Source organism: Erinaceus europaeus, chromosome 10 (assembly GCF_950295315.1).
Source record: "Erinaceus europaeus chromosome 10, mEriEur2.1, whole genome shotgun sequence".
NCBI classification, from domain to species: Eukaryota; Metazoa; Chordata; class Mammalia; order Eulipotyphla; family Erinaceidae; genus Erinaceus; species Erinaceus europaeus.
This window is the reverse complement of record NC_080171.1, coordinates 1,111,738-1,136,693: the sequence shown is the minus strand read 5'-3', so window position 1 is coordinate 1,136,693 and position 24,956 is coordinate 1,111,738. Positions and strand designations below refer to the sequence as shown.

Genomic DNA, 24,956 nt, shown 5'->3' with positions numbered 1-24,956 from the left:
GGGAAGGCAGGCAGATATACAGGCAGGCAGGCAGGTCCAACCAAGTAAACCACCAGCCAGACGGGTTATCTAAAGACGTGTGGGTTCGTGTCAGGCGACATCCTTCCAAGAGAAACTCTCTGTGAGAAAAGACTGAGAATAAGAAGGTGGACTTCTCCTAGTTGAGGGACAGTGGGGTAGAGAGCAGGAAGAGAGTGAATTAAGAAGCAAGGCAGGAAAGCAGAAGTCACAGGGTGAAACAGACTCATATGGTCTGCTGCCAAATGGCCAGCCAGCAGGCAGGGCGGCCGAGTGGTGGGGGCTGGGGTCCACAGTGGGGCCGGAGCTGGGACTGGTGTGCAGACACACGCGAGGAACCGTGCCCACGTGACCACTGCGAACGTCATCACTTCCCTGATAAACCACACAGAAAGAAAGACACATGGGCTTACAGATAAAGGTTAAAATGCCTTAAAGATTTTAGTCTGCAAGTATAGAAGATTTTTCAAGGTCTCATCCTGAACCAAGAAAGGAGAGGTGTGATGAGAGAAGTAAAGAGACCCTGAGTGACTGGGTTACACACAGCCTCCTGGCGTGGAGAGCAAAGCTGGCTTACTTTATGCAGCTAAGTTACAAGCCTCAAACACAAGGAAGCCCAGAGTATTCTTGGCAATCCTAACATGTGGAGAATCCTGAACTCAAGCAAGCGAAGTCCAGTCTACGGAGTGAACACTATGTCTCGTAATGTCCACACAGGCCAGAGACGCGGTCGGCCCCGCAAATGGCTGACCTTGGCAGCATTATGGTAATTGGATACCTCAGCTAAAAGAGGAAGTTATGATATTTTAAACTAAATTCACTAGAAAGATCGTATGTGATCATGCCTACCTTTTGAAAATCTGTTGGAGGTAATAATGTGAATTCTTAGCATAGCACCTAAACTAAAGTGATGGTTTCACAAAAAAACAAGGAGTAAAAGAAGAAAGGTGGCTATGCGGATGTGTGCACGTCAAAGGACACAGACTTTCAGGATCTGCCATGCCGATGCCGACCACTAACAGAATAGTTATGTAAGGAGACCTGCAATGTATTGGCACACGGAATATTCTGAGGGACTTTCTGTGTCCCATGGGAAGTGTTTAGCACTGTAATGAACCAATCAGCGCATTACGACACGGGAATTATTAAGCTAAAGAGGGAGGTCGGTAGGTCACTTTTCTCTCTTTTCTCTTACGCACTGATTTATGGCATCCATTAGTGAATGATTCTATAATTAATGCTAGGAAAATTATTTTCTCCTCTTTGGCAAAAATTAAGGTGCATGGGCACTTCTTATCATACATTTATATTAACTGCAGTGAGTGGTTAAAAAACTAACCACTAAAAATTATCTAAGTACAAAATAAATAGGGAAGAGTTTGTCTAAGATACTTGACGAAATTAAAAAATTTACACAGTCAAAATGTATCCAAAACTAAGGAAAACTCCCAAACTATATCACAAATTCAAAGGGTTAGTATGTTAGAGATAAATAATTTCCAAATTTAGAAGGCCAGTTATCTGCAAAGCAGAAAAAGGGCATGCAAAGAAATTAAAATCATGAAGAACTTAAATTTCAGCCATAAACCAGGACATTAAAGTGAACATGAGAAAGTCATGCACATACCAACTTCATGAGGATCCAAAGGCCACTCAGCAGTGATGGAGGCACAGGGAAATAGATTCCGAGATAACAGGAAGTCTGTAAGAACTGTGGGGGAGATAGCATAGTGGTTATGGAAAGAGACTCTCGTGCCCAAGGCTCAAAAGTCCCAGTTCAATTTCTTGCACCACCATCAGCCAGCTGGGGGGGGGGGGGGAGAAAAAAAATATATCATTGTATCAGCGATTTCTTTTCTAGAAATTTATTTGATAGAATTAGACAAACGCACAAAGATATTTAAGATTCTAATCACAGAATTTTTTACAAGGAAATTTTGATAACTGCTTGAATATACACCAAGCAGACATTACCTTAATTATAGTATATTCACACAGTGGACTATCAGGCAGCAATTTAAAAATGAAGAATCATGATTATTATTAAGGTTTCCCAAATTACGTAAAACATGATTATGACGTAATACGTATGCCACAGTCCAATCTTTGGTTCATGTGGTTGAAGTTTACATCTCAAAGAGGCCAAAATGTGACTTTCTTTCTCTCTCTCTGTCGTGAGCAAGGAATTAGAGCAAGGACTCACTCGGAGAGCGTGTCGGGGTTAGCAATAATTTTTACTTATTTTTAGATGCCAGAGAAAGGTCACACAGTCACACAGTCAGCCTGATAGCTCCCCTCACTTAGTGGCTGTTCGCAGGTGAGGCTCAGGACGTCCTCACCAGCTGCCGTGCTGCCGGACCGAATGAGTGAGGCCCCTGGGGCCTGGGGAAGCGGTTACCAGACTGGCCGCACGCTCTACATTTTTACCAGCACCGGCAGCATCCAGTCAGTAACGCTGCAGGTGCTTCAGCCAGCTGGTTTCGGAGCCTCTGCTGCCACTCAACTGGCCTCTGGTCTCAAGGTCACATCTCCATTGGCCAGTCAGGTTCGGGTTGACGTCTTATCTGTGCTCTCACGTGTCTGTCTTATCACACTATGCAGGTGCACTGTGGTTACTATAGTTACTAGGGCTACATGCTCACTTCTCTCTCTCTCTTTTTACCACCAGGGTCATCACCTTTGAGGCTCAATGACTCATTTTCTCTTTGTCTTTGAGAGAGAGAGACTGAACCAAGAGAAACACCTCAGCTCTGCTCCACTGCCTGGAAGCTTCCACCTGCAGGTGGGGGCCTGGGGCTTGAGCCGTGACGCTGTGTTCTAGTCGCGTGCTGCCACCCAGTCCTTCACTGCTTTACAATCGAGTTCAACTGTATTACTGAGTCCTGTGCCCACTAAATGGTAGGACAAAAATGTCCCACCTGAACTCAAGCAGAGCAATTTCAAAAATCGTTTTAAAATGTGCTTAAAACGTTTTTTAAAAAACCTCTTAAAATTGCCTCAAGGGTCAGGAGGAAGTGCAGCAGCAGGGCACTGGACTTGCATGCCTGAGGCCCTAGAGGTCCCAGGCCCAGCACCTCTCATCGCTGTGCGCAGAGCTGAACAGACCTCTGCTTTCTCCCTCTGATTTAATAAACGCGTCTTGAAAACAGAACGTCAATTCAAATTCCTCTCCATAACTTTTCTTCTGACTTCATTTTCTGCTTTAACTGATAAGCTTGTTGCTGGAAGCATCTGGAACCAAAAGGGGCTTGTGGAGTCAGGAGGAAAGGCCTTGTCTGCGGCCAGCTTTGTCCTGTCTGGGCTGAGGGCCGAGCGCCGGGCTCTGCTCCAGCCAGTCTGCGTGCCTCACTCTCAGCACTGCTGTCTGCTCCCATCTGCCGTGAGCTCAGGAGTTCATGCGCACTCCACTGCTCTCTCTCTGATTTTTTATCATCTTTATTTGATATAGACAACCAGAAATTGAAAGAGGGAGACAGAGAGACACTTACAGCCCTGCTTCACCATTCGTGAAGCTTTCCTCCTGCAGGTGGGGACCCCCCGGAGGTTTGAACTCGGATCCTTGGGCACTGTGATGTGTGTGCTCAAGCAAGTGTGCCAACACCAGTCCTCACGACCTACCTTCTCCATCTAAACCCTCAGACTTTTCCCACCCAAGATGTCTCTCAGCAAGCACTAGTAGAGGGAGCTTCTGTTCTCTTTTAGGAGATGGGAGCTCTAAGGAGTCATTTTTAAGAGAGAAAGTTACAGGGCTGGGGAGACGGCATGGTGGCTCTGCAGAAGATCTTCATCGTGATGGTCTATTTCGGTATTTTACTTTGCCACCTGGGTAACTGACTGCAAGACAACTCCTTGGCTCCCAGAGCCTTTTCCCCTTTTCCTTCTGTTGTGACACACACACACACACACAGAGAGAGAGAGAGAGAGAGAGAGAATGGAGAGGGAGAAGGAGACACTGTAGCACTGCTCCAGGGGGAGCACGTCTTCCCCGCCCTCTGGGGGACTTGGGGCCCAGATCTGGGTGTGGGGCTCGGGTGGTGCCTGTCTGGCCTCTGTAGGTGGGCGTCTTGCGCATCCTGAACCCTGCAGGGGACATGTCAGCATCCAGCTGAGTGTGCCCACCTGTGTATCACTGCTGACCTTTGCTCCATGCCCTTGTCCTTGTCCTTGTTAAAGACCAGCAGACCTTATCTTCACTCTTTCTAGGGCATTTACAATCTCCCAGATACCTACTTCCCTAGTCCTTCCCTAGACACTAATTAGTGTCTTAATTACTGTAGCTTATTAATAAGCCTTTTAAAATATACTTTTATTTATGAATTTTTAGATGAAGACAAAGAGTATATTTTAAATTTAAAAAAATCACCAGGTGTTTGTCACGCTCCCTCTCTACCTCCCTCCCCTTCTCAATTTCTCTATGTTATATCTAATTAAAAAAGAAAGGAGGGGGAAGAATAATATTTAAATTATAGTAACATTGTAACTAACTGAACAAATAGGAAATGTTGAGTTCACAGTGTACTGCACCAAAGTCGAAGACTCTGAGGTGGGAGGGGGCAGAGTGCAGGTCCAAAAAGGATGACAGAGGACCTGGTGGGGGCTGTATTGTTATGTGGAAAACTGGGAAATGTTACGCATGTACAAGCTATTGTATTTACTATCGAATGTAAAACATTAATCCCCCAATAAAGGAGAAAAATAACCGTGACTAAACAAAGGACAAAGCTTTTTCTCATAGTAGAAAGCTAACTAAAATTTTTAACAGAAAAAAATAATAAAATTCATCATTTGGCAATCATCAGAATGATTAGCTTATCCTGGCAATATCAATGAATGCTAAGTAAGTGTTAAAATTCTACAAGCAAAAAATATTTCCTATGAATTGTTAATTCAAGGGAGGGACAGATAGTTTCTTTCACTGGAGAAAGTCTCCGCCCACACTACTTGAACCTCCAGAAAAGCCAGAGTCTGGTGATCTCTGTGACAGTAAAAGTCAGGAAGGACTAGAGGAACTGTTACTGATTTTGTAACACTGGAGGTATGACAGCCACTTTCAACCACTAATACTAAGCTAAACCCTTTTTTTTTTTGTAAAGAAAATGGTGGGGCAGACACCCACACATGAAGGGGGCTGTGGATTGAATGGCAGGTAGGCATCTGGGAAGTTTCCTGACTCTGACGGCTGGAAGGAGGTCATGAGAGAAATGCCAGGCTTGTGGGAAACTGGCCTTTCAATGCTCAGAGACACTAAGCACTTCGACAAGGCACTGAGTCGGCAACATACAGATGGCTCAGGAACAAGAGTCCTACAAACCTGGCAAATTTCTCTCTAAGTTAGGGATCCCATTAGCATAAAATGAGATTTATAACTTGTCGTCTAACGCTTGAGAGGCCAATTACAAGACTTTTCTTTTTCCCTCTTGCAAGGAACAACCTCAATTCAAATGAGGGTGGTGTGACTGAAATAGGATTCTGAGGTCAGAGACCAACACGCTTATTCTGTAAAGGGAAAGAGTAGGTTCCAGAAGCTAAAGTGTAGTCTCAGGTGCGAGAGGTAGCGTAATGACTATGCAAGCAGGCTCTCCTGCCTGAGGCTCCCAGGTCCCAGGTTCAGTACCCGTGTACTACCGTAAGCCAGAGCTGAACAGAGCTCTGGAAAAAAAAAAAAAGTAGTCTCTATTGCAACTGTTGCTATAGAACAAAAAAAAAATATCCATACAAAATGCATAAGCTAGTGAGTATGGCCATCCTAAAATCTTGTTTTCATATGATTCCTATATGCCACAAAATAGTCTTCCTTCTCTAATCATTAAAAAGGCTGACAACCCATCCTTAGGTCATAGGTCACACAGAATAAGTTTAGTCGGTGGACTCCAGTTCCTCAAGTTCAGCTTTAGGCTTTAAGCTATTCTTTACATGTTACATTGTTGAACAAATTAGTGTGGCCGCTCTGTGAATATAAGCATCACACATCAGAGGGGAGAACAGGGAAACTTTATATGTGTATTAGCATGAATAGACTCTTCCTTGGAAGACAGTTGAGTCATCTTGGTTCTAGCTACACATATTTCTTCTTAAGTGATGCTTAACCTAAACCCTTCCCAATATAAAAACCTCAGTCCATCTAAGGGCTTGGGAGCAAGTAAAACACACTGACCAAAAAATAAGTAATTCATTTCCAAAGTTCTTGACGTGAAAATGTTCTGTTCACCTTGGTATAATGAAGGGACCTGACTTTTTTTTTTTTAATGAGATAGGATAGAGAGAAATTAAGAAGGGGGAGAGAGGGAGAGAGACAGGGAGACACCTGCAGCCCTGCTTCACTGCTCCTGAAATGGGACCTGACTTTTAAAAAGGCATTTCAAGTTTTTATCTGGCAAGAGTACAATTCTGGGCTAAGGGGAATAGCTGGAAACAGCATCACAAAATTACACTTCAGACATTATGAGATGAATGCAATAACTTAAACAAGGAAAAATGAACAGTGTAACCTACAGCACTGCTGGCAAAAACTATAAACAAAAGAGAGAGAGAGAGAGAGAAGAGAGAGAGAGAAGGAGGGAGAGAGAAGTGAAAACCATTAAAACAAACTATAAATTATTCACTTGAGGCTCTGAATCTAGCACATAGCCTCACTCATCTGGCGAAAGTAAGCATGAAGTATGATCGCAAGTTGCCGACTGCTCTAAGATGTTTGATTTCTAACAGCCTCACAGTCACTTGTATTTAAATGTCTCTTCCCAGTACTTGCTGAGGCATTCATATAAATATTCTGCTAGTTTCCATCATCTTAGCAATATGCTAAAAACACAAGTGACGTAACTGAAAGGCACTTATCACTGTTAATCTCCCTGGTTATTCAGTTCTTAAGCTTAGAGGCTAATTGATTTAATGAACTCCAAATGAGTGCTTTTTCTTAAAAACAAAGTCCATAAAATCAGAGCCTTTTAAATGTGTTTTAAAGGAGCTCAGCTGTGGAAGTATCGTCCTACGTCACTGTCTGAAGACTGAAAGAACAGTTCCGATCTGCAGCAATATGAGACGTCACCTCAGACTTGAGCAGATACTGGGGAAAGAAAGGTCCCAGAAAGGAAGGTGATACACAACAGAGCCTGAAGACTCTTGGGCAAGAGAAGCAGCACTGATGAGGACACAACACAGGTTACCAAACAAGACTGAGAATGATTTATTCAGGTCCGATTCATGTGTTCTTAACTTCAAGTTGTCCATATCTGTCAGAATTCAAGCAAATGAGGGAAAAAAATACAAGCTCATTTCTCTGTCTTCTTGCTGAAGGTGCTCTGTACTTTACAGCGAGTATGTGCGAATGCCTCTCTGCAGACTGGCTCCCCACACTGGACAACCCGCCCTTTGCTGAGATGCGGAGCCTGCGATGCCTCCTGGGCTAGGAGGCCCTTCTCCCGGCCGCCTTTCTCTTTCCCGCGCTCTGACTTCACCCCTTTCTCATGGCTGCCGCTTTATGGCGTGCTTATTCTGGCAGACGGGAGCAGTCGCCGGTGTACAGGCACCACGGATTCAGTAAGCACCTTGTACTGGCGTGGCTCCCAGCAAGGCCCGCAGCACCAGTCACCCCCGACATGCGCACCTCAGCCGGCAAAGAACAAAGAACGGCGCGAGCTGCTGCATGTGCGACCCTTTCTCCTCCAGGCTCGATCCTTTGGCTTTCCTGTGGTTCTGCACTGCAGCTGTGACCTCCCACCCCCCCAGAGCTGCATCCTGTCCCCATATGAAAATTTGGAATTTCTGGGCATACCAAGTATGGTCTCCTAGTTGTTGGTTATAGTTGATGGTTTCTAGTTCATCTCATTACATTTAAAAAAAAAAAGTCTCTTTCAATTAAAGTAATTACTGCATTTCCTTTGTAGAAAAAAAAAGTGATTTTACTGGCTTTCCTTACAAATTGCCACTCATGCAAAACAAAGGCAGGAAATCCCTTTTTTTATAAAAGGCAAGAGAATAAAATAAAAAGACATTTCACATTTAAAAACTCCTTCATGGGAATACATCCAAAGTAAATAATTAATTATATAGGCAAGTTTTATGTACACACAACTTTTGCAACATTATTTATAAAAAAAAAAAAAATGAGGAACAGCCTAAGTAGCTGACATGTGGGGAAATGGGTAAATAAACAGAGCTGTGTCATTAAATGGAATATTATATATTCAGTAAAAGTATGCCTTTGTAAAACATGCTATGCCTTGGGGAAATGTGACAATTCTTCAGTGGGAAGAAAGCCTGGCTGTCAATGTGTTGTCACTTCTAGAATGTGAAACTAGCAATCTGTTTCCTCTTTTGTACCTATCTGCACTTTTCAAGTTTTATAGAATGACTATGCACTATTTCATAACACAGGAAAACACAGGCTATGTGAAATTCCTCAGGGGTACTGGCAATCAGAACAGACTTGGGTGTGATAAGCATTTGGCATAATGCTGCTCCACTTGACCACCTAGGACTTTCTGGAGTACACATTTGTTTGGTTCTGAGCTTACATTCCTGTTCAGTTTATACAGTTACAACCCTGTAATAGGAAGATAATATAACTCAAGCTAGCAGTCTGCTTTACAGCCTAAACAAATACGAGCTTTCACAGCTAGAGCCTTCTAGATCTCAGAAGAATCAAAATTGAGACCCTTTTCTGGTTTTGCATAAGGTATTATGCAAACACACATTACATGCACGCTTTTGATAAAATTCTAATGTGCAGTTTCCCAACACAAGGAAAAATGGAGTTATGCTCCCTTAAAAACAGTCTATAACCTTATCCTTGACAAACACGCTGATAGGTACAAACACGCTTGTTAAATGCAGTGTCTCCAATAAAAATCAAAGGGGAATCCTGATGTAAATGAAGTTATGAATTCATTTATTCACAACTTAGTCTGACTTGCACCAAGCTGGGCAGTGTTTCTGGAAGTCTAGTTGATGCAGTCTGAGTGGCATGCCAGGGTCTAGTCAGGAATTCCATTGTGAGACTGCCACAGTCTGCCTGCCATAAAAGCTTCAGGGTTTGTCACATAAGCAAATTTCCAGTATCTATCAAGTCTCATGGAGCTGTGAGAACAATATTGCCGTTGGTTAGTGTTTAAGTATGTGAGTTCATCCTGCCTCTCTCTCTGCCGGTCACCCCCACCCTGCCCTGGCCTGCGGGTGTTGGGGTCCGGAGGGACTATTCACACGTCCATCGGTGGCGGCTGGCTTCTCCCGTGACATTCCCTGTTCTCCTCTAGACCACGGAGTGCTCGTTGCTGTGGACGCCCGCCAAGATGGTGTGGTTGAGGGAGGAAGCCGAGCGGTCAGAGCCTTCCGTGGGGCCGCTGGTGCTCTCGCTGCGCTGACAGCAGAGGATCTGTCTGAAGGTGGCGCTCATCTCCTTGTCTCGGTAGGAGTAGATGATGGGGTTCATGGCAGAGTTGAACTCAGCTAGCAGAAGGAAGAACTTCTCGTAGGCCAGAACGTCACACTGTGGACAGCACGCGTCGAGCAGCAGCAGGACCAGCCCGGGAGTCCAGCAGATGATGAAGGCTCCTGCAGGGAGAGGTGGGAGGAGACTGGTTTACCAGGAGAACAAGCCTCGCCCTCCACACACCATCATGAAGCAATCGAACTTACGTGGAAGGCGCGTCTATGCAACAGAAATGCTCTGCAGTCAAGTCTCCAACAGTCAGCTGGTTTAACCGGTCAACTCTGTTAACATGCTACTAAAACTGAGTTTGTGTGATAAATAGATGGAGACTATTTTCAGCAACTTAGATATTGAGCCGCCACTCAGGATACGCACTGAAATGCTTAGAAAGTATGTTTTTTTTTAACAGCACAAAGTTATTTTCAGGCAAAAAAAAATGTAAAATGATGTGGCTTAAATCCTTGGTTTGCCATCTAACAAACTGGGTGAACTCGAGCTGTGTTTTCCCCGTTAGTTAAACTTCTGAATCAAGATACAGAGCATTTGACATTTACAGGATCGGGGGTCCCACTCTCCCTTCAGTTCTCTTCCGCTGCAAACATAGTCATCGTGGCAATAACTTGGTGGTATGAGCTCAGCTGCACATGGACAAGGTTCAGTGCCGCGTATCGTGAAGCGGCCATAACTAGTCAGCTTAGCCCCATGGCCACAGGGCCGCGAGCTTCATGCTGACGGTGACCGCTCTTCAAGCTTGTGAGACACATACAGCGTTTCTAAGGTTGCCACCGGGCCACCACTCTGTCCTCAGGACTGCTGAGCGGAAGCGTGGACCTGGTGTTATTCCACGCACGCACCTCCGGCCCCTTCTGGCAACACGGACCTACTGTGTGTCGACCAGTGGGCCGTGTGTGTGTGTGTGTGTGTGTGTGTGTGTGTGTGTGTGTATGTGTGATGTTCCTTATCTACACACCCCTTAATGTGTCAGCTGTTTCGTGTGTGTGTGTGTGTGTGTGTGTGTGTGTGTGTGTGTGTGTGTGATTCCTTATCTACACAACCCTTAATGTAAGTGCCGGCTGTTTCACGTGTGTGTTTGTGTGTGTACGTGTGTGTGTGTGTGTGTGTGTGTGTGATGTTCCTTATCTACACACCCCTTAATGTAAGTGCCGGCTGTTTCCCGTGTGTGTGTGTGTGACATTCCTTTTCTACACACCCCTTAATGTAAGTGTCGGCTGTTTCCCGTGTGTGTGTATGTGTGCGTGTGTGTGATGTTCCTTATCTGCACACCCCTTAATGTAAGTGTCAGCTGTTTCCCGTGTGTGTGTGTGTGTGTGTGTGTGATGTTCCTTATCTACACACCCCTTAATGTAAGTGCTGGCTGTTTCGTGTGTATGTGTGTGTACGTGTGTGTGATGTTCCTTATCTACACACCCCTTAATGTAAGTGCTGGCTGTTTCGTGTGTATGTGTGTGTGTGTGTGTGTGTACGTGTGTGTGATGTTCCTTATCTACACACCCCTTAATGTGTCGGCTGTTTCCCGTGTGTGTGTGTGTGTGTGTGTGTGTGTGTGTGTGTGTGTGATGTTCCTTATCTACACACCCCTTAATGTAAGTGCTGGCTGTTTCGTGTGTATGTGTGTGTGTGTGTGTGTACGTGTGTATGATGTTCCTTATCTACACACCCCTTAATGTAAGTGTCGGCTGTTTCCGTGTGTGTGTGTGTGTGTGTGTGTGTGTGTGTGTGTGTGTGTGACATTCCTTATCTACACACCCCTTAATGTAAGTGTGTAAGTGCCGGCTGTTCCCCGTGTGTGTGTGTGTGTGTGTGTGTGTGTGTGTGTGTGTACGTGTGTGTGATTTTCGTAATGTATCTTTATGAAGGGGCTGGGCTGTGGTGTACCTGGTTAAGCACACAGGGTATCTTTATGATACTTTATGATAACTACTAAAAAAAAAGTGCAAAAGATTTTGCATATTGATTTGTATCCTGTAACTTTTCTGAATTTACCAATTAATTTTAATAGTTTCTTTGCTGAAATTTTTAGGACGCTTCCTCCCCACAGGGGAAGTGGGGACTGGGGGCTTGAACCCGGCCGGGGCTTTGCACAAGGTAGCGTGCACAGTTAACCAGGCGCAGCGCTGACCTGCTGCTTCTGAGTTTCATATACAAGTTATATCACCTGCAAGCCGTCCTATTCCTTCCATCCAAACTGAATACCACGTCTTTCATTCTCGTGCCTTATTGCTCTGACTAGACCCAATACTGTGTTGAATAAAGTGGTCAGAGCAGATGCCCGAGTTTTTCATACTAGGGGAGGCTCACAGCTTTTCCACGCTGAAATGGGGAATTCTGCAGAATGTTTCATCTGCAGCTACTGAAATGGCCATGTGGCATTTATTGTTCATGCTGTGAATCTGATGTATCATGTGGACTGATCTGCAGGTGTCAACTCATTCTTAGGTCAGTGAAGTGAATTTTGCCTGTTCGTGAGATGTGAGTGCTGCAGTGTACTGGTGAGTTTGTTTTCTGACATTTTGCTGACATCTGCCTCCATGCACGTCATGGATGGTGACCTAGCATGCTCTTTCCTGTGATGTCCTCATCTGGTTTTAGCATCAGGCCCATCTTGGCCTTGTAAAATGAAGTGTTCCCTTCATTTACTTTTTAACAAGTTTGAACACTATTCATTCTTCCTTACACACTTGCTAGACGTCATCAGTGAAGCCATCTGGTCCTGGACTTTCATCTGCTGGGGATTTATTCAGCCTGCTAACGAGTAAATCATCTATTTATATTCTCCATTATGCATGGCCCTGTCCTTGTAGGTCATACACCTCTGGGAACTTATAATTCTTTTAGGTGACTTTACATTTATTCTCTTGTGAACTGTGGTTTTCTCTTATGCCTGTTGTGACACCTCTCATTTCTGATCTTGCTTATCTGTGTCTTCTTTTTTTTTGGTGGGCCTAGTTTGTTAATCACTGCAAAGAACTAGCTCTTAGTCTCATTGAGGCCATTTTAATAATATGTGTGTGTATATATATATATATATAAGTGTTCATTTAGATCACATGAGAGAAGAAGTCCCCTGAGTGGAAGAGAGAGAGGAGAGAAGCCAGAGCACCACGCCAGCCCATGTGAGGTGCTGGGACTCAAAGGCTGTGCGTCTGTGCTCCCAGCTGAGCCACTGCCCTAGTGAAGGGCAAAAGCCTTTCTCCCCTAAATGCTCCTCTCCTGAGCAACACACACACCCACATTTTCTTTGTCAGGTTCGCAGAAGGACAAGTGAGTGCTAAGCACTGAGCGCTCCTCTGGGGGCAGGAATTGTATGGAATTGTGCCTCTCTTGCCCCAGAATCTTGTTCTCTGGGGGCAGGGATTGTATGGAACTGTGCCTCTCTTGTCCCAGAATCTTGTTGCTCATTATTAGATCATTAATTAAAAAACAAAGTTGAAAAATAAGAAAATGCAAAGCAGAACTTGGACTGGAGCTGGTGTCTTGCACCAAAGTAAAGGACTCTGGGGTGGGTGGGGGGAGGGCTCAGGTCTTGGAATATGATGGCAGAGTAGGTTGAATTGTTACTTGGAAAACTGAGCAATGTTACACAGGTACAAACGATTGGTTTTACAGTTGACTGTAAACCATTAATCTCCCAATAATGAAAAAACAGCTACGCAGTCTTAGCAATGAGGCATATTTTGCTACTATCTGCTCAGCAGCACAGATTTGTTTGGGCGTAACAATATGTGGGGGAAAAATAGACTGAAATCTCCAACTTTTTATGCATACATGCTGTGACCCCAACAGGAGTCTGGGACTGTTAGCATGCGAATGACGTCAGCCTGAGGCTGGCACACATGGGAATGTATAAAAGGCACGGACTTGGAGCAGGCCACTCTCTTTGCTGCTTCATCTCGGCGGAGAAGCCCCAGGTATCCGCCATGGCTACTTCTCCTGGATCTGAACACGTGTGACTCTGTAGCCAGTAAACTCTAAGACCCTCTACAGCCATGAGCAGCCTTTACCAGAGCTGATAATTATTTATCTTATGGGACTGAACTTTTGGTGACTATACTCAGACTTTATGGACCTTAACTTTAAGGACCTTTACTCTTCACCCCGATGATAATCGCTTATTTTGCCTTTTACCTGTTTCACCCTAATAAAACCTTCTATTGTTTAAACCCATTCCCAGCTCCCTGCTGTGAATCCTTTTATGTGCCGCAGCTTCCCAAACCCCCTTTAAGTTAAAATTACCACACATAGACCCCAGTTCTGAGTATATATTCTTTCAGTCTAAGCACTTAAGGTTTCAAATTGGTAACCTCATTGAATTTTAACAGTGGGCTCAAAATTTTAATGCATTTCTAATAATGACTGTCTAATTGAAATATTAAATTACCTACAGTCTTAGACCAGGGAGATCAGAAGCAACTGCTTGCGTCACTCTATAAGATACAGCTATCCGTAAACAGCATTAAATGGCATAAATCATGGCAAGGTCTTGAATGATACAGCAAATCCTAACCATGGGATTTTCAAAGTCAACCAAATTCCTTAGTAACTTGGTTACCGTCATAACTGTCTATTGCCTTCTTAAACTCCAAGACAGCAGGAACCGTCTCCATTCTCTAGAAAACCCATTATTTCTCTCAGTCCTGGAGACTCTGGGGGCATGGCTTGGCTTCCTGCACGCTTCACTCGATCAATACCACTTGATACTGGATCTGCTGAGCTCAACCAAATCAAAGCAATCAGCACCACCTCAAAACGTTTCACTGCAAATTGTGTCCAGAGACACCAGGCGGGAATGTCAACCCTTCAGCTCCAGCACTCTGGCGCAACCGTTCCTGGCTCCTAGGATCCTCAATTCCATGCTGGGTGGTGCACCTCCTGACACAGCCACAGCACCTAGATGTAGACCAGGGCCCATGAGACAGACACATGCGCACATGTGCCCATAAGTTAGGGGGAAGTATATATTCTAAAGCAAAAGCACACAACAGTCTACAGCGACCCCAAACAGCAAGCAAGTAGAAACACCAAAAAAAAAAGATACCATAAAATGATACTTACTTTCTTTACCCATATTTGGGAGCTACTCTCTGCCCTAACCTATTTCCAACTCTGACACCATCTCCCCAGACAATGCCTTTGGTCCACCTGCACATTAGCTGTTGTGCTTGGGCAGAAACCAGTAAAGTTATGGGCCCCTTGTTTATACCTAAAGTAGACCTACTAGCTTTTTTCTGAAATGGAGATCCCAAAACTCATCTGCTCTATTCTTTAGGTTCCTGAATACTAAACGCTTTGTTCTGCTTTATATCTTAATGCTTTTTCAGCCACCAAGTTGCAGATGCTACCATGACACCAGCTTGACTTCCTCACACAGAGGACATCAGCAATGTGTCCTGGAGCCTCCCCTCCCCAGATCCCTGCCCCACTAGGGAAAGACAGAGACAGGCTGTGGGTGGATCCACCTGCCAATGTCCACATTCAGCAGAGAAGCAAGAAGCCAGACCTTCCACCTTCTGCATCCCACAATGACCCTGGGTCCATACTCCCAGAGGGATAAAGAATAGGGAAGCTGTCAGGGGAGGGGAGGGGATACAGAACACTGGTGGTGGGAATTGTGTGGAGTTGAACCCCTTATCCTATGGTCTTGTCGGTATTCTTATTTTATAAATAAATAAACACAGCTACTCCATCTTAGTTAGCAATGACATATATTGTTAGCATCAGCTTAGTAGCATAGATGTGTTTCAGAATAACAATTTTGAATAGCAGAATTTATGTTTAGTTTTATTCAGCAATCTCTAATAATACTTTCTTTATATGTTACAAATATTAACTCCCTTAGTCTTCACAATAGTTTTTAAGATGGGAACCATTAACCTCGTTATATAGGTAAAAAAAAAAAATTCAGTTAAGTAGCATGCTGAAGGTCACGTTTCTAGAAAGAGGCAGACAGAAAAAAGATTCAGAACGTCTTCTCTGAGAAACTGACTCCAAGTTTCACAGACCAGAAAGCAGTATACTATACTCCTTGATTCACAGTAGCAGTAAATATTTTAAGCCAAATTTCATGCTTTGACTCATTTAGATAAACTTTTTTCTTCCTTAATGTCTCTGAATTATTAACATTTTACAATAATTTAGGAGGCCTGAAAAATACAGATTATAATTCTGAAATCAGACATCTGACTCTCAGGATACATCAAAGGCCTGTCTGCTGGGGTCCCAGACTGAGTCAACTGAGCTGACAGCACTGAGAGCCCTGCCCCTCAGCCCAGCCCTACAGTCAGGCGACACCAGGGGGAGTGCAGAGAGCACAGTGGATGCCGATGAGGCCGGGGTACAGACTGGAACACCTCAGAGAACAAATTTCTGTAGTCTCCAGACAGTCTAGGATTTGATGTGAGCTTCCTCCCCTCCCCTCCCCTCCCCTCCCCTCCCCTCCCCTCCCCTCCCCTCCCCTCCCCTCCCCTCCCCTCCCCTCCTCTCCTCTCCCACCTCTCTGCTCTCTTTCTCCTCCTCTCTCTCTCTTTTTCCCTTTCCCCAGCAAGGATATCAAAATAAAGTGGGAAAGTACCCCCATAAGCCTCTTTTCTCTAAAATGCAAATTCATTTTGGTTTTAAACTCTGCTCACTTTGAAGACTGTCCAAGGTGCTTCAATAAATATTTTCCAATAAATGAAATGTCTTACATTTAGACATCATTAGAATGAAAAATTATTTCGAATATTAGGAGATAATAGCCAAGAAGCTATTTGAAATTCAAGTGAAAATTAAGAAAGTATTTATTCCAAGTCCTTGAATTTCCTTCCTTGAAAGTCACTCAGAAAGATAAGCATTAAAAAAAAAAATCAAAGGAATGCCTCTTGGGTTTCAGAAATAATACATTATTCATTGAGAAGCCAGGAAAGGAATTATTCTCAGGGTGGAAAATGCATGGCCCCATTATTCCTTTTACTTGGAAACTAAAAACACACAGGCCCTTCCTGAATGGCTGAACATTCTTTCAAGTTTCCTTTCCCCTCTCTTTATCAAAGCCCTAATTGAACTCAGAGCTTGATTAGATACCAACAACATGTGTCTCAATAGATTTATTTTAAATAAAATGATCTAACTGCTCTTTCCGGAGAGCAGAATGGAATATTCTTATTTTCATCGACATGCTCAAGTTGCATGGCTGTTTTTAGAAGTAAGGGAATTCAAATACTGTCATTTGTTCTCTATAATATCTAACAAGATTTAAATTTAAAAAAGAGCAAGAATTTTTGACAGTATAAGTCATAGCATCAAGCATTAATCCAAATGGGCCTTGCTAAGGGGGGCAGGAGGGGGAGAGAGAGAAAGAGAGAGAGAGAGAGAGAGAGGCTGCAAGGAGCCATCTTAGAGTGGGAACAAGCAAACTTAGAAGAAGTCAGAAACTCCCTGGCTTGCTTGCCACTGGAGCCAGTACTTGTAGATCCTCACAGAGGAACTCCTGGAGCCCCCTCCTCTCTCCATCACCAGAGGGAACTGTTTTCACAGTGACCAGGCTCTCCCACAGTCCCGGCTCTGAAAGTAGCTTTGCAAGACTGGATCAAGTCATCCAGAGAACCCACGACAAGTCCTAAAGATTCGCCCCACGAGTGAGTGAGTACCCCACGGAGAGAGGAGCAAGCTTCATTCTTCCTCTCCTCTCCCTGCCTGCCGGGCCAACCTGTGAGAAAGGTGGAAGGGGTGCTGGAATGTGGACAGGAAGCAGGAGGAAGGAGTGCTGAGAGCCTGGGGGTCACAGCTGCAGAACCAGATCTCATTACCTCCTTCCCTCCACCCACCCACTCTGCGCCGCCGGCAGAGTAGTGCTTGCATCTGGTGCAGCCATTAGCCTTTGTCTCTGCAGTGACTTTCCCCTCACGAGCTGAACCTTGCTTTCACATGGAACATAAGAACCAAAGTTAAGGAGAAAAAAAAATAATCAAACAGAAAAAGACCTCTAAGGAGACAGCCCGGGTTTCTGAGGGCAGTAACAGAAAATTCTTCCAGTCCGGCTGGCAGCTCTGCGCTTTAATTGAAACCCCAACAGCCCACACATCCTAAACATGCCAAGTAGATCAATCCTGCACTCAGATGCAGATGTGCCTTTTTCTTCCTTATTTTTTTTTTCAGTTTTAAATTATCTTTATTTATTTATTGGATAGAGACATCCAGAAATTGAAAGGGGAGGGGGAGATAGAGAGGGAGAGAGAAGAGAGACACCTGCAGCCCTGCTTCACCACTCACAAAATTTCCCCCTGCAGGTGGGGACTGGGGGCTCGAACTTGGGTCCTTGTGCACTGTAATGTGTGCTCAGCCAGGCTGCCACCACCCAGCCCCAGAAACTGCTCTCTCTATTGTCCTTAAATGATGCATTCCTTCCAGAGGGTCTGAGAATGCTAGAGTCCAGTCTAATGTAGTTCTTTGCTACAGCTATACCGTCATATCTGGACAAATGTCAAGGGTTTTATAGCTAGGATGTGATTCCAGATTGTGCATTTTTTAAAGATTTACTTTATCTGGGGCTGGGTGGTGATGCATCTGGTTGAGTGCACATGTTGTAACGTTCAAGGACCTGGGTTCAAACCTGCAGGTCCCACCTGCCGTACACGTCAGCCTCAGGCATGGGGCCGGCACTGTGGGTCCTGCGTAACTCACTGACCACCACACTCTGAGTCCTAAAGGGGACAGCAAGAGAAACAAACAGCAGAATGAGCTGACTCCCAGGGCAGGCGGGAAAGGGGCTGGTGATACTTTGTTTAGTTTAGCAGCCAACAAATTCGTGAGTGTAGTCAGTACTGACCACACAAAACATCCCATGATCTTATTCATTGTGTGATATAGCTGTTGGTTCTCAGCTCTCAGTCCCGAGAGCAACATTTCCCTTGTTAAAGAAGGTCACTCGGGCCAGGCCGTGGCACCGGGTTAAGCACACACACGTCACCGCGCACTGGGACCTGGGATTGAGCAGGGGGAGGGCTTCACGTGTGGCTGAGTGCTGAAGCAGGGCTGCCGGTGTCTCTCTCTCCCTGTCTCTCTCCCTCTCTCTCTGTCTCTCCTACTTCCCTCCTGATTCCTGGCTGTTTTTCTCCAATAAACAAATAAAGAGAATACAAAAGCAAAGTTTAAAAGAAGGCCGTTTGCAGCCCCCAGCCGTGGCTTCCCCCTGTAGGGCAAGGCCACGCTGACTTCCTGCTGCTGTGACCACACTGGACAGGCATCGCTGAGTGTCCCTCACAGGCCTGCTGCATGTCTCAGAGGACTCGGAGTCTGGACTGCCCACCGGGAGGCAGGGGATGGAGTGGATTGCATGCTAACAGCTGTTGCTTACAGACCATCCTGTCCTTGAGGACAGCGGGAGAAACCACTTCTCCACACCGAGGATCCCGGCCAAGGAGCAGGTTCTGGACCGGCCTGCTGCAGCTCAGGGTCCCGACCACTTCCTCTGCCAACACCGACTTCCTTCCCTAAAGTCGAGTCTGCACACAACACACAGGGCGCTCTCTCACAAGCATCAATCAAACCTCTGCATTGCATCACTTTCCTGTTCACAACACTGCAGTGGCCTCCTGCCTGGCATCCTCGCCGGAGCAGGAGATCCGTGGGGAATGGCCCCTGGCCCCCAACTGCTCAGCCCTCGCCCAGCAGTCAGGCCACAGGTGACCTTCCTTCCGGGCTCAGGGGCTTTGGAGACCCCCTACCTGCCTCAGGGGGACGCTCTTTCCATACAGCCGCATGGCTGCCTGCTGCTGCTGAAGCTAGAGAGAGAGCATTTTACAGGATGGACTGTGTGTGAAATGTTGAGGAGAGACTCAAGAGAGAATGTCCTTGAAACTTTGCCAGGCTTCACCACTCCAAGCTGACTTTTTCTTTTCTTTCAGAGAGAGAGAGGGAGAGAGGGAGAAAGAGAAATAGCGGGAAAGATCCACAGCGCTGAAGCTTCCTAAAGGGTACTGAGGCCCAGTCTTAACCCAGGTCATATTCATGACAAGAGTGGCAACTTTTGGGAGTCTGGCAGTGGCGCAGTGGGTTAAGCGCAGGTGGTGCAAAGCGCAAGGACCGGCCTAAGGATCCCAATTCGAGCCCCCGGATCCCCACCTACAGGGGAGTCACTTCACAGGCGGTGAAGCAGGTCTGCAGGTGTCTGTCTTTTTCCCTCTCTGTCTTCCCCTCCTCTCTCCATTTCTCTCTGTCCTATCCAACAACAATGACATCAATAACAACAGCAACAATAAAAACAAGGGAAACAAAAGGGGACATGAATAAACATAATAAAAAATTATTAAAAAGAGTGGCAACTTTTAGAATAAATTTATTAGAGAAATAGAAATTTACAAGATAGGTATTGCCACATGGACACATGCTTATCTCCTGCAGGCAAGAGCATCTTAGCACCTAGCACCTCCGCCACCCTGCCCTGCCTGTGCTGGGGGCAGCAGGCGTCTCCGCTTGCACTCGAGGCCTTCCATTGATGTGCTGTTCACGTTTTACCCATGCTTTCCCTCTGCTGCCCTGCTTCTTACGTTCTACTGACAAGTATGATGATCCAGTGTTGGTCCTTCCCCTGCTAGAGCCAGGCAGTGGCAGCCCTGTGGGGTACTCCTGTCAGACTCCAGCATCTGAATGCTGGACCCTGGTCCCCACCTGCAGGGGCAACTTCACAGATGAGAAGCTTCAGATCTCTTTTTCCCCCTCTCAATTTCTCTCTGTGTCTACTTAAGAATAATACACAAATGAAATAAAAGCATAAAAATAAGTGATTCATGATAGGTCCACAAAATTATAAGACTTCAGGGATAGAGTTTTATACTTGTACGTCTGTGTACGTGCAGCTCACTGCTACAGTTCCTGTGCCCACAGGCCTCAGCCCTCACCATGCTCCCCCATCAAACCCAAGGCCTACAGTAACTGACTAGGAAAAAAAAAATTAACTGACGCAATACAGCTTTGGGTTTATCCTTATTCAAGTTCCACTCAAGGATATTTAACTGTTCACAAATCCTGTGCCCATGCTCTTGCTACCAGGGTGTGGGAGAATGTATCTTACCCCCAGCAAACAATGCCTTGAGGTTTTGCAGACATAAAGCTCAGTGCCAGAGCATCACCGCAGCCAGAGCCTCACTATAACAGTCGGTCTTCACAGGCGCTAGACTACCTCAAGTGTCATAGCCGCATTCTTTGTGGAGACTCAGCTGGTTACATTGTTTTACATATTTATATTCTGATAATCGTTCCATTAGGGATGAGGTTACTTGAATCAAAGGTCCGTGTGATTTATAAGAAGATAATAAGGCTCTCTGCACCCATGAAGACTTTCCGTCCATACTCCCAGAGGGAAGACTGGTATCGCAAGGTGCTTTGAGCTTGGCGACTACGGTGTCCTCGTGAATCTGTAACGGGTTTCATTATGATTTACTAGACTCCATAAACGCTACTGCCTAGGAATCCCCTGGAGGGTGTAGGTACCATACTTTTGGAATTGTTTGCCATTCTGCAAGAGACTTGGCTGGAAAGGGCACTGCCAGGAAGAGCTGTCACTGAAGTTAACTTCTTATGCTCAAAACGTCCAGTCATGGCATCTCGGGAGGAGGCAAAATGTTAATTACACGATCATATGGGGAGAGTCTCGCTCTCCCAGAGATGCTTATCAGGACCAGAGATAACAACATAGCAGTAATGGTCACATGACACAGAAAGGCTATCCCTCACTAGCTCCAAATTCTGAGAAACCAGAGATGCCTGGCAACTCAACATCGGGAGTTACGTATCTTTGCAGACACCCACACAGACACACTCCGTTTCCGTGCAGTGAATGGTATTCCAGAGTCCAATGTGAGGGGCCCATATGCACGTAGAACAGGATGTATTCTGTGGTCCTTGTGCAAAACTGGCAGCCGCTAACCTGTGTTGAGATGGGCTGCTTTCTCTCCCTTCCTTTCTAAGCACTGTCTTGATTTCTCTCCAGTTTTGCTTGTTGTAAACTCGGCCGAGCAAGTTTGCCTCAATAGAGCTAATAAAAGAGTGAAAGAAAGAAAGAAAGAGAGGAAGGAAGGAAGAAATAAAGCAAGAAAGAAAGAAAGAAAGAAAGAAGGAAAGAAAGAAAGCCAAGAAATGCACTTATTGCTGCTCCTAATGTCTATCATAGAATGTCTTAGAAGGACTAACAATTTCCATGTGAGAAAGATATTTAAAACCGTATTTGTTTATGTGTATATATACTCCTACACACATTCAGAACAGGTGCTGCACTTTGGGGCTAAGACATTAAAAGATGCAACCCTATGAGGCCGGTAAGATAGCTCACCTGGGCAGGTGCCCGCTGGTCATGTGTGAGGGTCTGGAGGCCAACCACCATGCCCTGGAGGCCGTTTGGTGCCATATTGTCTTTTCTCCTTTTCCTCTGCCTCTCTGTCTGTTTCTCTTTCTGAAAGTGTGGACCCAGAGTTATGAAGTCCCAGCAAGAACAACAAAAGGGTGTGTGTGTGTGTGTGTGTGGTGGGTGTGTGTGTGTGTGTGTGTGTGTGTGTGTGTATGTAGGGGTAATTTTAATTCATGTGAGACCCAACCAAAAGAATGTCATAAAAATATTCTCCACTTAAAAAAGTAATTCACCATTCTTGGAATAATTAAATCTGTTTTGCCTCACAAATGTAGCAATTACAATTTTAAAACAAAAATCCCCCTTATTTAAAAAGTGATTAATCTTAATATTAATTAATACTGTCAACCCCAGACAACACCATTTAATTGTAAAAGTGACCCTAAGCATATTGCATGCCATGTTCCCGCTGTTACCAAGGTGATCTGAATAATATTTATCTCTCTAAAAGGGTAAGTGAAATCCCCCACAAAAACAAAACAAAAAAAAATCCCCAGACAAAATTCACCATAAACAGGGAATTTATAATGGTTTTCTGTAGCATACTTATTTTTCAGATATGAACTCAAACACTCCCAAAGTGACCTAGGCCTAAATGGGTAATAACACCTAGCTGGGCATGTCCACAGGAGGTGTGTGATGCTGGAATCCTGTGGCTTTGACTCTTTGCAGCTGATGGGCTGTCTGTCTGACCAGCAAGACGGCTGTCACTCAGGAGATGCGCTATATGCCGTGTCCTCACAGAAAAACAGGTGATGACCAGAGCAACACACGGAGCAGAACGTGTATTTATAGCTACTTTCCTACTAACCAAGTGGGAAAACAAAGACATCTCGCCTAAGAGGAAAACCATGTGAAATGCTCTTGCAACATAAAATGAATACTGGAAAGTCGTCCTGTGTCTGTCTGCAACGGAGACACTGTGAGAGGCTGTAAATGTGGCGGCTGGCAGAGTGGCCGCACCTCTCAGCTGCCTCCAATGCCTTGTGCAGAAACTCGATGGATTCTGCAGATTCTTGGCAGATCAAAAAGGATGGACCCTATGTTCTACCATCTAATATGACACACGTATGCCACACAGATCTCATACTATCTGAAATGTACATTATGTTTTTATGTGGTGGGGTCAGGCCTTGGCACCCAGTAGAGCACACACCCCAATCACCGGGTCCAAGGACACAGCTGGAGACCCTGGTCCCCACCCGCAGGTTCAGCTTCACTGCTGTAGAGCCGTGCTGCCGGGGTCTCTCCTCTCTGTCTCTCACCCCCTTTCTATCTCTCCCTCTGTCTCTCACCCTTTATCAACAAGAAAGAAAAGGGGAAATTTCCTCTAAAAACAGTGATAATGTGCAGACACAGCAATTATCACTGTGGCTCAAACAAATAAATGAATAAACTAATTATTCAACTTGGAAGTGGGTGTTCAGATGGGAAAATATCAGATTCAAAATAATCTATATCTTTTTCTATGTAAATTGCAATTATTTTAACTATATGTTCAGAGTAAAATATTGGATGCCATATTTAAAAATATTAGATGTAAGACTGTTGGTATGCTTTTAAAAACCTCTTCTGTTTCATTTGGTTTAATCTCCCCTGCTTAACACTATTCTATTTACATAACCGCTATTAACAAGCACCACCTCCCTCCAGTGCATTCGTGGTTCAGTGGTAGAATCCTCACCTGCTCCGCCCCCTCTCCTTGTCATACCCTGATTCTCACCAGTCACTTTTCTCTCCACCCTCTCTGCGTCGCATCCTGTTCCCACCCTACTGGGCTAGTATATTTATAAGGACAAGATTGTTTGTAGTTTTTAGTTTAGCTTAGCTTGGTACAGACTGCGCTGCGTCCTGCATGAATAAAGAGATACTGCGTACAACCCAGCCATGAGTCCCAGGTCGTCTGTTACCCGCCCGTGAAGCCAGCCCGGCGAAAACAACATTATGGCGCCCGAACAGGGACTGACATAAGCCCTGAAACAGGGACCGGCACCGACGTGGGACCTAACCCGCCCATCGCCCAGATAAGTAAACTTGGCTACCCATCCGCCATGGGTTGTCTTTCTACTTACGAAGAGGTTTGCCAAAGCCTCTACTGTTTCATCATGAGACAGTTTCTCTGTCTCTGGAACATTTTACTCTGGGCCACACTTCGGTTCCCTGACCGGGAACTTTGGTTTCTTGTGACCCTAATCATAGAACTTGGGAGATGCACAGAGATTTCTCCTTGGACTTTCTGGATTCCCTCGCCCATGTTTCCTGAGGAAAAGGACTACATTTTGCTCCATCACAGTGGAAAGTTTAACCAGTAAAATACTGAACAAAAGTCTGACAAATAAATATCACTCAGCAAGCAAAAAAAAAAAAAAAATCGCAGCTCGTTGCTGCAACACCACTTCTAGAAACTGGCGCTATGGCACAGTCATGTGCAACACAAATGAATCAGTAAGAGGAACTTTGTCTCATTCCTAGTCCTACTCATTTTCTAAAGTCACTAAGGCATTCTAGTCGTATTGGCACCGAATGATTCCCAAGGTATACTAGTAAGTAAAAAGCTATAGAGAGACGGGTATGATCTGCTACGAGTTTTAACAGCAACACAACATGTAGAGATACAAATGAAGACGCCCTTGATAAGCCTTATGTGAGGCTGCAGATAATTTTACAACATTGAGAAAGTGAATCATAAAAATGATCACCTTGGGAGCCGGGCAGTAGCGCAGCGGGTTAAGCGCAGGTGGCGCAAAGTGCAGGGACCGGTGTAAGGATCCCGGTTCGAGCCCCCGGCTCCCCACCTGCAGGGGAGTCACTTCACAGGTGGTGAAGCAGATCTGCAGGTGTCTGTCTTTCTCTCCCCCTCTCTGTCTTCCCCTCCTCTCTCCATTTCTCTCTGTCCTATCCAACAACAATGACAACAATAATAGTAAAAATACCACCAATAAACAACAGGGGAAACAAAAGGGGAAAAAATGGCCTCCAGGAGCAGTGGATTCGTAGTGCAGGCACCGAGCCCCAGCAATAACCCTGGAGGCAAAATAAATAAAATAAAATAAAATAAAATAAAAAATGATCACCTTTGCTATTTTCTTTAGTGAAGACATAGACTTGCAT

General features: G+C 45.1%; 1 protein-coding gene across 6 annotated transcripts in view; it reads right to left on the bottom strand.

Annotated features, from left to right (window-relative positions):
- Window positions 1-1,867: 1,867 nt before the first annotated feature.
- Window positions 1,868-24,956, bottom strand: part of LPAR1 (lysophosphatidic acid receptor 1) — a 142,547-nt gene continuing 119,458 nt past the window's right edge. For 5 of the 6 annotated variants that reach the window (XM_060199019.1, XM_060199021.1, XM_060199022.1 and 2 more), the window contains one exon: window positions 1,868-9,567. In XM_060199019.1, coding sequence (XP_060055002.1) covers window positions 9,266-9,567 — 302 coding nt within the window. In that variant the 3' untranslated portion in view covers window positions 1,868-9,265. Of the gene's footprint in view, window positions 9,568-15,985; window positions 18,145-24,956 lie in introns of those variants that run through there. The other variant, XM_060199024.1, reaches the window with a different exon arrangement.